Here is a 13663-nt window from a genome sequence, read left to right as displayed (position 1 = left end):
AATCATTATTAATTACTCCCAGCCATTTATTTATTATTAAAAATCTATGTGTTCTGCCTGGATTTAATTATGGGTGGTAGAAGTTTGGTTTATAAATAATGATACATAAACTTACTTGGAAAATTCTACCATATCTAGTACCTCATTTTGGGTTCTTTGATTTTTTTTTTAACCGAAACATGTTAGCAGTTGAAATTTTTCTGAATTCAGCCCTAATTGTCCAGAAATAGAGCTAAACTGGCCTTCAGAAGTATTGAAACTGCTTAAAATTTCTCACACATAAAAATCATCCTCAAAACTAAACATTATATCTTTAAAAATTGGTGGGTTTTTTTAAAAGGGAAGGTATTTTATTTTTAAAGGAATGAGGTAAATGTTATAAAATTTCTCCTCAGTGGATTTTCAAGTTCTGTAGTAGAAGTTTGCCTGAATGGGTATAAAGCCCAAGATTTTGCGTGTGGGGTGTGTGTGTGTGTGAAAGGTGAAAAGAATTTTGAAAACTTGCCAGATTATTAAGAAATATAGTTAGATTAATATGAATCACTTCAGGTTGCTGCAATTATTAACCAGCTTTACTTTTGAAATAGAGGTTATTGCGCATTGTACAGTGTGATGGAAAAGTCAAATCAAAATCTTAATATTAACACAAATGAATTCACTAATTTCTAGCATAATTTTATTACATTTGATATGAAAAATATTGTCAGTAATGCAATGATATTTTTCCTACCTGGGCCTTTTCTGAAATGCAGCTTTAAGCATTAATCTCCAAATGGAACAGATTTGTAAGAATCAATATAGTAGTTCCCAAAGGAAAAAAGAAATCAATTTTTTTAATTTATTTTTCAGAGGTGGCTGGATCCAAACAAACCAATAAGGAAGCAGCTAAAGAGTGAGCATACATATTTAACATTTTGCAAGTTTACTTTATAAAGATAAAGGATTAATATAGTCTGATTAATTAGAACTACTTTTATTAATTCTAGGAGGATCTCCTTACAATTTGAACTTTAGAGTCAAATTTTTTGTAAGTGACCCCAACAAGTTACAAGAAGAATATACAAGGTGGGTTTATGGAGCATATTTTTCTTGAAAATATTGTCAAAACTCTAATATAAAATTTTGAAATTAATTAGGCAAAAGGAAATTACTATGGTGTAATTCTGAGCTTTCCAGTCAGTACACAGAATAAGTTATGGCTATTCCAAGATAATGTTTTCCTCCTTTTTTGGATGGCTAGGAGAGTGTAAGGGGATTTAGAACCTCAGGGTGGCCCAGTCCAGCCCCAAGCAGCCTGCTGAGCCATATAAATATTAAAAATTTCTACTTGTGAACACTGCTTAAGTGTGGCTATAATTAATTGAGGTCATCAAATGTTGCTGAAATTGTATCCAAAGGATGCTGTGTGGTGAGAAATGTTTGGTTTTTTTTCCCATGTGAAAGCATATTCTAGTATCTTTTTTTACTGGAGAGAACATAGAATTTATAAAATGTATAACCATTATTTGCAAGTCAGTAGGTACCTTTTGTCCCTTATGTGTTTTTAATCTTTGATTCCAAAAAAGTATAATGGAGTTTATAAAGGATGTTGCAGAGAGTGCACTAGCATTTTGAGGCCTTTACATGCCCACTTGACTCTCCATTTTAAGTCTCAGCTTATGTTACTATCTAATTTTGTGGTCATTTCAACTTGACAGAGTATATACGTGAATTATCTAGATGAACATTTTGATAATGTTCTTGAATGTAAGGTGAAATATTGAAGGTAGAAATGGAGAAATACCAACAGTGTGGTTACTGTCAGTATTAACCTGAATGACAACCTTGTGTGTTGCCTGAAAGACAGAATTAGTAATTAGTAATGATTTTTTTAAAAAGACAGTTAAAAATTAGCATGTTATACTCTCTGTAAAATTCTCAGATATAAGAATATAGGCCAGTGACTACATTCAGAATTACTATATAAGATAGGTGTCAAATTTAAAAATCCATACTTAAAATTACCTATAGATAGGATGTTAAATTTTAATGTATTGGTTATCATTTAGGATACTGTCTTGGAGTGGAGAAACAAAAGGATAAATTAAAGATACTTAATTAGCTGCAGCTGCCAGTTCTAAGGTGTTTGCAGAGTTTTCAATAGTAAACCAAGTGAGAAAAATTAGATTGAAATTCTAGAGATTTCTTTTCAGTGTGTTTTGGGGTGAGTGTGCAGGTGTTCCTTTTTTTAACAATGGGAGTATTCAGTAATGTTGTCTCTGGATTATGTAATCCTAATGCTTGCAGCTAATAGTAGAATCCAAGCTAATTCCTCTTGAAAAACAAAGTTGTGTTATATGTATACATCTTGGCTTAATATTATAACCCTTAAAATATTGTGAGTTATAACCATGTTCATAATGTACTTCACTTGAAAAACTGTCTTTGAATTTCTGAGTGGAAGTAGAATGTGTTGATTCTTGTATAGCCTGCATTGAAAACATAATAAGGAAATAAATGTGTCTCTCTAATAAGTTGAAATAACTTCCTGAAGCAGAAGAAAGTAAAATCAAGTTTGATGGTAGTCAAGGAATTAACTTGTTCTCAGACCCTTTTGTAATGGAATGTTATGGAATCTTATAACTGGTATTATTTGGTAAAATGGGGTAAATGTCTAGTTTTTTTTAAATTTTACTACCATAGTGTGTATCAGTGATTTTTCTACTCTGATTAGAAATTAGAATCATGTGGGGGAGCTTTAAACCATAATGATGTCTTGGTCACATCCCTAGATAATTCTGATTGAACAGGTCTTAGATGGGACCTGGGCATAGGTATGTACAAGTTCCCCCAAATGATTCTAATATGTAGCCAAGGCTACATATTAGCCAAAGCTTTAATGCTTGAGTAGTCTTAATGTGATAGTTATGATTAGTAACAGTGTACCTTCTGCCACAGCTGCTAAGTTTTCAGAACTAGTTTAGACCCCAGGAAACAGGAAATCTGCTATACCTCCTTACCTTGAGATTTCAAGAATGTAAATATACATTCCCAATATGCAGATGAATCTGCTTAGTAATTCTTTTTCAGTTTTTAGCTGTATGAAAGTTGATTCTGTTTGGTAGTGAGCCAAGAGAAGAAAATAAACTCTATGTAGTACTAAATTAATTTTTAAAATATCCTTTTAATTAGTGAATTAGTTTAGTTTAATTAGTAAAAAATATTCCTTTAATTTTGAAATAGTGGGCGGGGAGGGGGGCGGGGAAAGAATGGAGTCAAACAGGTTCCACAAGGTTAAACACTATTTAGTTTTAGCAGGTGCTAGCATCATTAGAATTGAATTTTTCCAATTCCTAAGATACATATGCTAGGCAAATTGATACTACTTTCTTTTTACAAATGTAGAAACTAAGGCTCAGCCACATTTTAACTAATTTGCCCAAGATCACAAGCTAGTTTTGCCTAGGACTTGAATTCTGGTTTCTGCTTTTAACAGTTAAGTTCTTGCCTCTTGGTTAAATGAGTATGTAAGTAAAATTTGGCAAGTATAGGCATTATTTATGTCAGATTTACAATATTATGGCAAGGATATACATGACCTTTAAATCCTGACTATAAGATTGTTTCTCACCAGGAAACTTTAACTTTGAATTATTTTTATTTTTATTTTTGGGACAGAGTCTCGCTCTGTCGCCCAGGCTAGAGTGCAGTGGCGCGATCTTGGCTCACTGCAAGCTCCGCCTCCCGGGTTCACGCCATTCTCCTACCTCAGCTTCCCGAGTGGCTAGGACTACAGGTCCCCTTACCACGCCCAGCGAATTTTTTTTTTTGAAACAGAGGCTCGCTCTGTTGCCCAGGCTGGAGTGCAGTGGCGTGATCTCAGCTCACTGCAAGCTCCGCCTCCTGGGCTCACGCCATTCTCCTGCCTCAGCCTCCCGAGTAGCTGGGACTACAGGTGCCCGCCACCACGCCTGGCTACTTTTTTTGTATTTTTAGTAGAGACGGGGTTTCACTGTGTTAGCCAGGATGGTCTCGATCTCCTGACCTCGTGATCCACCCGCCTTGGCCTCCTAAAGTGCTGGGATTACAGGCGTGAGCCACCGCGCCCGGCCCTTTTGGTTTTTTTGTTTTGTTTTGTTTTGTTTTTGTTTTGTTTTTGTTTTTTTTCTAGTAGAGACGGGGTTTCACCGTGTTAGCTGAGATGGTCTGGATCTCCTGACCTTGTGATCCGCCCACCTTGGCCTCTGAAATAACTTTGAATTATTAAACCAAAACAGGCCTGATAGAAATATACTGTCTTGGATTGAGTAAATAGATTATATTTATAATATTATGCACTAAGCCTCACAAGAAATTATATATGAAGCCAGGATATTTGTATTCTTTTTTTTTTTTTTTTTATAATGAGTATTTGATTCTCTGAAAACCTCTTTGGTAATTTGAATATTGTCATGGAGCTCTTCAATGACTTTAATCAGCCAAACTAGAATTTCTAATGACTTTTGACTCTTTGAATATGTATTTTTTTTTTAGTGAAATAAAAATCTTAAAATTTCCTGGTTAAACATTTAAAACCACAAAGTTTGGTCGTCTGCCACCCCTATACAACACAGATGACTTTGCCCAAGTATTGATAAATATTTGAGTGAATGGGTTACCCACTAACAGAGACCAAAGGACAATGCTATCTTTTAAGCAACGACAGTAGGCTTGTTAAAGAAAACTTATGTTTTTGTTCGTTTCACAGGAAATTGAATACTTGACAGTTCTAACGATAATAGACAAAAGAGCTCTTTTTTCCCCCTCTAAACAAAGAGAGACTTCTTAACTCAAATGGAAGTGTATAGGTGCTTTTCTGTAACAGGCAGCTTCCTGCCATCTGATGATAAAATGATCAAAACACTGGCCTGTACTCATAGCTGACTTTCTGTCTCAGACCAGCAAAAATCTTGGCTGGTCTCTAGTGCATTGCTACTGTCAACTCTTTCATGTTTGTGATACTCAGGTTTTCTATGCTTCCCACTTCTACTTTCTGCATATACCAACCCTCAGAATATTTCTCCCTCTGTCATGTAACTGTTTAAAATCTTGAGGGCTTCTATAATGGAAGCTAGTGGAAACAAGACATCCGAAGTACAAATTTCATACATCAAAGAATTTTAAAGATTTAGATTCATGAGCTTATGAAATCTTATTTTTAAACTACTTTACGTGTTTTAATATGTAAATTATAAAAGCAAATATTTAAATATTTTTATTTGTTAATTTAAGTATATAGTTTCTTAGAATTGAAATTGTTGCAATTCTAGTAAATGCTATCCTTTTTTTTTTTTTTAAGGTACCAGTATTTTTTGCAAATTAAACAAGACATTCTTACTGGAAGGTGGGCTCTTTAAATTTCTTACAAATTTTTTTGTAATGGACTTTAAAAATACTTTTAAAATCTGTATTAAGTAATTCATGGTCATTGCAAATAAATTATTTAAGAAGGTTACATGTAGTGTGAATTCTTTTCATCAGTTAAGTTTATTTCTTAATAGTTAAATCACATGAAACTTCAAGTGTGATTGTTTAACAAATTATAGTACTTTTGAAATTACTATGTTTAACCTTCGGTTATGTATTTTTGTTTTGTTTTATTAGATTACCCTGTCCTTCTAATACTGCTGCCCTTTTAGCTTCATTTGCTGTTCAGTGTAAGTATCAGCCCATTTTTAGGTCAAATAGCATATAACTTTGTGGTTTGTGTTGCTAGTACATTGGCTTTAATGTGGGAGTTCTGTAGATGTGTTACTATATAGAAAATAGTGACTGCAGTGGAAATGTAATTAAATCTTCAGTTAGTTAGCAATTACTATGATTTTTGGAAAAAAAAATTTCCTCTGAAATTGAGACCTAGAAGAATGTTAAATGGATTGCTGTAGCTTGCTGAAGTGGTTATATTAGAAACATAAGTACTTTACATCCAGAAATAGAATTAATGACATCACTGATTTGACTATAATAATTTAAAAATTTGTTTATTAAAATGTGAATATTTTCCTTTCATTATTAGCTGAACTTGGAGACTACGATCAGTCAGAGAACTTGTCAGGCTACCTCTCAGATTATTCTTTCATTCCTAATCAACCTCAAGATTTTGAAAAAGAAATTGCAAAATTACATCAGCAACACATGTAAGAGTTTTTTAGTTTTTTATTTGATAAACTTCTTAATGGCATTCTTTCTAGAGAAATGTTTGAAATTACTTCTAATTTGATGGCTGTATTTAATATAGAATAATTACTCTTACCTAAAATAATATTATTTTAAAGAAATATAGGTGATCTATGCTAAAAAATGATTTCATAGGCTATATGAGGCTCATTTTCATTTCTATTAAGAGCCATTAAGCTATCTGTAAACAGACATTTATTTGCTATTTTGTAATAGTCTAAGTAATTTTAGAATATAAATAGTATAGTCACATTGTAGAGATCCGTCTGCTTAGTAATTCTTTCTCAGTTTTTAGGTATAAAGGACTTGATTCTCCTTGGTAGTGAGCCAAGAGGAGAAAAGGAACTCTATATAATACTAAATTAATTTTTTAAAAATATTTCTTTAAAAACAGTACAGGTTGAACATCCTTAACCCAAGTTTGAAATTCAGAGAGCTCTAAAATTTGAAACTTTTTGAGCACTGACATTACACCACAAGTGGAAAATTCTGCACCTGATCTCATATAATGGGTTTCAGTAAAAATGTGGTCAAAACTTTGTTTCATACACAGAATTATTTTAAATATGATACAATATTACCTTCAGGCTATGTGTATAAAGTATATATGAAACATAAATTTCATGTTTAGACTTGGTTTCTATCCCAAGATATTGCATTATGTATATGTAAATATTTCAAAACTTGAAAAAATCTGAAATCTGAAACACTTATGATCCCAAGCATTTCAGATAAGGGATACTTAACCTTATCAATATTCATTCATTAACAATATTCATTCAACTTTGATTCTTTTGTGTGAGTATAATTTTCTATATTATTTTTTCAAAATAGATTTGTTGCCTTGAATAGAAAGTAATATTGTTTATTAGTTCAGAATTCAGTTGTGCTTCAATATACGATTCTGAATACTCAGGGAAAAACTAAGGCAGTGTTGCATATTGGTAAGAGTCTGAACTAGAGAGCCAGACTGCCTGGTTTGAAATTCTGTAAGATTAGTTACTATCTTATAACCTTGGCCAAACTGCTTTATGCCTCTTCTCTGTTTCCTTATGTAAACTAGGGATAATAAAAGTATCTATCTATCTCTGGAGTTATTGTAGGTCTTAAATGAGTTGATATACATGAGGTTCTCATAACCATACTTAGCACATTGTACACACTGAAGAAATGTTAGCTGTTATTATTATTCAGAAAACTTTCTTTTGCTAATAACTCATGTATCTAAGACAGGATAACAAACCATGGCCCATTGCCTTTTTTTTTTTTTTTTTTTTTGAGATAGAGTCTCGCTCTGTCGCCCAGGCTGGAGTGCAGTGGCACGATCTCAGCTCACTGCAATCTCCACCTCCCGGGTTAATGCCATTCTCCTGCCTCAGCCTCCCAAGTAGCTGGGACTACAGGTGCCCGCTACCACGCCCAGCTAATTGTTTGTATTTTTAGTAGAGACGGGGTTTCACCGTATTAGCCAGGATGGTCTCGATCTCCTGACCTCATGATCCGCCTGCCTCGGCCTCTCAAAGTGCTGGGATTACAGGCATGAGCCACCGCACCCGGCCCCCATTGCCTATTTTTATATGGCCCACAGGCTAAGATTGTTATATAGATTTTAAATGGTTGCAGAAAGTCAAAAGAATAGCATTTTGTGGCATGTGAAATTTCATAAAATTCAGTGTTCATGAATAAACACTTACTGGAACACAGATACCCTCATTCATTTATATGTTGTCTGGCTGTTTTCGCACAATGGCCAAGCTAAATAGTTGCCACAGAGACCGTATGTCCTAAAAGCCTACAATATCTACTATCCAGCCCTTTGCAATAAAAGGTTTGCTGATTCCTGATCTAAAATAGACTAACAGTAAGAGTTTGAAAAACTGGTAACCTCCTGGCGTAAGCATAGACTGCCTAATGTGGTGAGGGGGCTATTTTAGTCTAAGTAAATTCCATTCATAGTGAAAGTTATACATATAGCATATCAGAATCAAGAGTTTGAAGATAAGCCAGATTTTTTAAATTTACCAATAATAAAAAGACTCTTAAGGAGAAGCTTATTGATTATATATTTCTGTTGATTATATATTTCTGTTTGATTTAAGTACATGATTCATCAGATCTTTAAATGAAGAAAAATAGAATTATCCACTTTAACTGGAGGGTGTATATATTTAATTTTATAGAAATTTGAAGTGTGCTGCTTGTTTTGTGCATTAGCGGGCTGTTGGCTCCCTTTTCTAGTAACATTAGTGAATAGAAAGTTTGTATCTTTGTTTTTGTAATTTGCTGCTTTTGCTCTGCTGTAGTCTGATAATAACAGATAACTAAGGTTGTTAAAACTATATGTGAAATAGGAGTAAATCTATTTTTAAAGGCCTTACCTGTAGAGCAGTGGTTCTTCAACTTGTGTTTATAAGAATCACTTGGGATTGTTTTTAAATATAAACAGTTTTGACCTCATCCTTTCTAAATCAGACTCTACAGAATAGTCTTCTTAAACCATCTGTGATGAAAGATGATTTCTTCCCTCCAGCTGTCATTATTGTATTATTTATGTTTTGTAAAATATAATAAAAATTAATTACTAGAAAAGTAAAGTGGAGAAAGCAAAGATGTAAAAAATACAAGTCCTCGTTTGTTTGTGTTTTTGTTTTGTATTTACTGTTAGATTTAACAGATATTACCCTGCCAGATTGCTATACAAGCCTCCAACACTCAGGTTCCATAGTGTGAATCAACCTCTGATTGTGCACCACACTCTGAGAAGCACTGCCCTGGAGGTTGGCTTAGAATCTGCAAGTTTCAGAGATACCCTGTGTGATTTAAATGCAGATATTGTGTATGAACCAAATTTTGAGAAATACTGCTTTTAAGTTATATCTAAAAGTGAGGGGCTTTGTTAGAGTCACCCATATGAATAGCAAGGAGCTTTAAAAACTTGGTGTAGTCTTGTATTTCTAGAAAATAAGAAAGTATTCTGGAAAATAATAATTTGGGTTACTGAAAATGTGCCCTCCAGGTAAGTTAGAGGAGTAGTCCTGCATGGCGTTTTGTAGATTTAAGACTGCTCAGTTTTTTCAGATAAATAGCCTTTTTCTAATTTAGCTGTATTTGATTGATTGATCCAGTTTTTAACTTGATGTCTTTATAGAGGCTTATCTCCTGCAGAAGCAGAATTTAATTACCTAAACACAGCACGTACCTTAGAACTCTATGGAGTTGAATTCCACTATGCAAGGGTAAGTGAAGAAAACTTACTTCAATGTTGTTGAGTTAGGCTCCATTACTCAGTATAACATTTTTTAAGATTAGATAACAAATGGAATAAGTTATGATTGCTGCTGACATAGCTGCACTGAAAATTTCCTCTGAATTTAAGTATTTTCACAGTAACTTAAGATTCAATTCCTGAATGCGAAGGATGGTTAATATGGATTCTTCATGTTGTTATTCTTCAAGGTAGTGTTTTATATGTAAAGATAATTTTTACAGACCATAAGATATAGTACCTTTAGAATATTTATTTTAAAATATAATTCTTAAGCTATAGGAAAAGTGGCTTTTGTATACTTTTATAATAATGATCATTAAAAATATTCTCACATCACTGAGGCCTGCTGCCTTTGAAAAACTGGTAACCTCCTGGCATAAGCAAATTTGTGAGTGTTTATCCTGTATTTGTGTGTTTCCTCATGTTTTTCTTGAGTTCTTTATCAAAAGTACTTGGAGTACAGCTATTCTATACTCAGTGAAAAGTGGAATTATAATCATCAGTTGAGTTGTGGATAGTGTTTATCTTCTCTTGGGAATGAATAGTTGAGCCTAAAAAGAATATCAGCCTGAAAGGGAATTCAGAGCCAATATTTTTCTTAGATAATTATTTTCAATCATTTTAATACGCAGACACTCACAGGTACACAGATAGTTGTTTAAGTACTCAAAGTTCTACTTCATGTAATGGTTTATCCTTTAGGACCTTTCCTGACCATATTCTGGGAGAGGAACATTAGTTCTTATGTTTCACAAAGCTTATGTCAAGCTTTCCTTTAAAAGACCAGATGAGTTGCATTACTCAAATGATTTTATCTTGTAATTCTGAGTTTTACTTGGAAATCTTTTTGTCTGACTCCATTTAAAATGTGTCTCTTAGAAACTTGCAGCTTTTTTTTTTTCCTTCAACTTTTATTTTAAGTTCAACTTTCTGCTTTCTTTAAAATATGCCCCTTTACTTTCCTTCCTTATTTAGGGCCTATATCTTTTGAACATGATTCTTAAAAATGTAATGTACTGGTCAGTATTTGTGTCACTAGTTTTTTTTTTTAAATAATAAAGTTTAAAACAGATGGAACTTTAAATATGTGAATTAAACTATGGTTAAAAATAAAAAGGGGCTGGGCATAATGTATCGCACCTATAATCCCAACACCTTGGGACAGCAAGGCAGGAGGATTGCGTGAGCCCAGGTGTTCAAGACCAGCCTGGGAAACATAATGAGATCTCAGCTCTACACATTTAAAAAATAAGCTGGTCATGGTGGTGCATGCCTGTAGTTGCAGCTACTCAGGAGTTGAGGCAGGAGGATCAGCTGAGCCCAGGAGTCTAAGTCTTCCGTAAGCTATGATCATGCCACTTCACTCCAGCCTGGGTGACAGCAAGATCCTGTCCTTTCTTGTAGTAGTATTATAGTTTTGGGTGTTACATTTATGTCTTTAATTGTCTTGAGTTGATTTTTGCATGTGGTAAGAGCTAGGTGTCCAGTTTCCTTCTTCTGTATGTGGCTATCCGATTTTCTCAGAACCATTTATTGAAGAGGATGTCCTTTCCCCAGTGTAAGTTCTTGTTGACTTTGTTGAAGATCAATTGGCTGTAAATATTTGGCTTTGTAAGTTCTTGTTGACTTTGTTGAAGATCAGTTGGCTGTAAATATTTGGCTTTGTTTCTGGGTTCTCTAGTCTGTCCTATTGGTCTGTGTGTATGTTTTTACATCAGTACCATGCAGTTTCGGTTACTGTAGCCTTGTAATACATTTTGACGTCAGGTAATTTGATGCTTTGTTCTTTTTGCTCTGGATTGCTTTGGTTATTTGGGCTCTTTTTTTGGTTCTATATGAATTTCAGGATTTTTTTTCAAATTCTATGAAGAACGATGTTGGTATTTTGATGGGGATTGCACTGAATCTGTAGAGTGCTCTGGCAATATGGTCATTTTAACAATATTAGTTCTTCAGATCCAAGGGCATGGGATTTTTTTGTTTGTGTCATCTTAAATTTTTCATCAGTGTTTTGTAGTTTTCCTTGTAGAGATCATTCACCTTCTTGGTTAAATTTATTCCTACGTATTTTTTGTAGCTATTGTAAATGGGATTGCCTTCTTGATTTCTTTCTCAACTAGATCATTATTGATATATAGAAGTGCTGCTGGTTTTTATGTGTTGATTTTTACTGAATTTATTTATGAAATCTAAGCATTTTTGGTGGAGTCTTTAGGTTTTTTTAGATACAAGATCGTATCATCAGCAAAAAGAGGTCATTTGATTTCCTCTTTCCCAATTTGAATACCTTTTCTTTCTTTCTCTTGCCTGAGTGCTCTGGCTAGGACTTCCAGTAGTATGTTGAGTAAGAGTGTGAAAGTGGGCATCCTTCTCTTTTTCTAGTTCTTAGGGGGAACAATTTCAACTTTTCTGTTGAAATTCAGTATAATGTTGATTTTGGGTTTGTCGTATATGGCTTTTATTATTTTGAAGTATGTTCCTTCTGTGCGTTTGTTGAGATGTTGAAGTTTTTCAAATGCTTTTACAATGTCTTTTGAGATGGTCATATGGTTTTTATTCTTCATTATCTTCTTGTGATATATCATGTTTACTGATTTGTGTGTGTTGAATCATCCTTACATTCCTGATATAATGTATTGTATCTGTGGTGTATTATCTTTCTAACATGCTGTTGGATTTGGTTTACTAGTACTTTGTTGAAGATGTTGGTGTCTTTGTTCATCAGGGATATTGGCCTGTAGTTTTCTTTTTTCTAGTTTTTGCATCCTTGCCTGGTTTTGGTATGATACTAATGCTGACCTTATAGAATGAGTTAGGAGAATTCCCTCCTCTTCAATTTTTTTTGGAATTGTTTCAGGACTGTTATTACTTCTTTGTATGTTTGGTAAAATTCAACTTTGAATCCATTTGTTCCTGGGCGTTTCTGTGTTGGGAGACCTTCTTTACTGATTTCAATCTCACTACACATTATTGGTCTCTTCAGGTTTTCTATTTCTTCTTGATTCAGTCTTGGTAGTTTATATGTTTTCATGAATTCATTTCCTCTGGGTTTCCCAGCTTGTAGTTGTTCATAATAGTCTCTGATGATCTTTTCTATTTCTGTAGTATCAGTTGCAATGTCTCCTTTTCATTTCTGACTTTACTTATTTGGATATTCTGTCTTCTTGGTTAGTCTAGCAGTTTATTAATTTTGTTTGTCATTTTGAATAACCAACTTTTTGTTTCATTTATCCTTCATAATTTTTATGGTCACTGTTTCATTTATTTCTGCTCTGATCTTTGTTATTTCTGTTCTACTAATTTTAGGTTTGTTTTGTTCTTGCTATTCCAGGTTTTTGAGATGCATTGTTAGACTGTTAACTTGTAGTCTTTCTCCTTTTTTTGTGTAGGTATTTATTGCTGTAAACTTCCCTCTTATCAGGGCCTTTGTTGTATCCCACAGGTTTTGGTATGTTGTATTGCCATTTTCATTTGTTTCAAAGAATTTTTTTATTTCCATCTTAATTTCTTAATTGGCCCAATGATCATTTAGAAGCATATTGTTTAACTGATTTGTTGAGACTTGTTTTGTGACCAAACATATGGCCTGTCTTGGAAGATGTTCCATGTGCTTATGAAAATAATGCATATTCTGCATTGTTCAGTAGAATGTTCTCTAAGTGTCTGTTTGGTCCATTTGATCTAATGTTCAGTTTAAGTCCAATGTTTCTTTATTTTCTTTCTAGATCTGTCTCATGCTGAGAGTGAGGTGTTAGTCCCCCACTATTATTGTATTACAGTCTATATCTCTCTTTAGATCTAGTAATATTTGTTTTATGAATCTGGGTACTCCAATGTTTGGTGCATATATATTTGGAATAGTTATGTCCTCTTACTGGGTTGATCTCTTTATCATTATATAATGACCTTCTTTGTCTTTTTTTTTTTTTTTAACTGTTCTTGAAATAATTAAAATCTGTTTTATCTGATATAAGTTTGGGTACTCCTAACTTTTGGTTTTCGTTTGTGTGGAGTATTTTTTTCCATCCCTCTATTTTCAGTCTATACATGTTTTTAATGAAAAACTGAGTTTCTTTTAAGCAACATATAGTTATATTATGTATTTTAATCTATTCAGCCATTTTGTATCTTTTAAGAGGAGAATTTGATCTATTTACATTCAAAGTTGTTGGTATATGAGGTTTTGTTCTTTTCATATGG

The 13663-nt window shown here is 33.4% G+C and overlaps 1 protein-coding gene across 4 annotated transcripts in view; it reads left to right on the top strand.

Annotated features, from left to right (window-relative positions):
* The window catches only part of PTPN4 (protein tyrosine phosphatase non-receptor type 4), a 240837-nt gene that overhangs the window by 132866 nt on the left and 94308 nt on the right, over positions 1 to 13663 (top strand). For 2 of the 4 annotated variants that reach the window (XM_009185052.3, XM_021923517.2), the window contains exons 4-9: positions 850 to 892; positions 966 to 1065; positions 5318 to 5362; positions 5623 to 5675; positions 6035 to 6155; positions 9344 to 9431. In XM_009185052.3, coding sequence (XP_009183316.1) covers positions 850 to 892; positions 966 to 1065; positions 5318 to 5362; positions 5623 to 5675; positions 6035 to 6155; positions 9344 to 9431 — 450 coding nt within the window. The remainder of the gene's footprint in view (positions 1 to 849; positions 893 to 965; positions 1066 to 5317; positions 5363 to 5622; positions 5676 to 6034; positions 6156 to 9343; positions 9432 to 13663) is intronic. The other 2 variants (XM_003909217.4, XM_009185053.3) reach the window with 2 other exon arrangements.

This window comes from Papio anubis, chromosome 10, assembly GCF_008728515.1.
Source record: "Papio anubis isolate 15944 chromosome 10, Panubis1.0, whole genome shotgun sequence".
NCBI lineage: Eukaryota > Metazoa > Chordata > Mammalia > Primates > Cercopithecidae > Papio > Papio anubis.
Note: the sequence above shows the minus strand (reverse complement) of the source record. Positions and strands in the feature narration are given on the sequence as shown.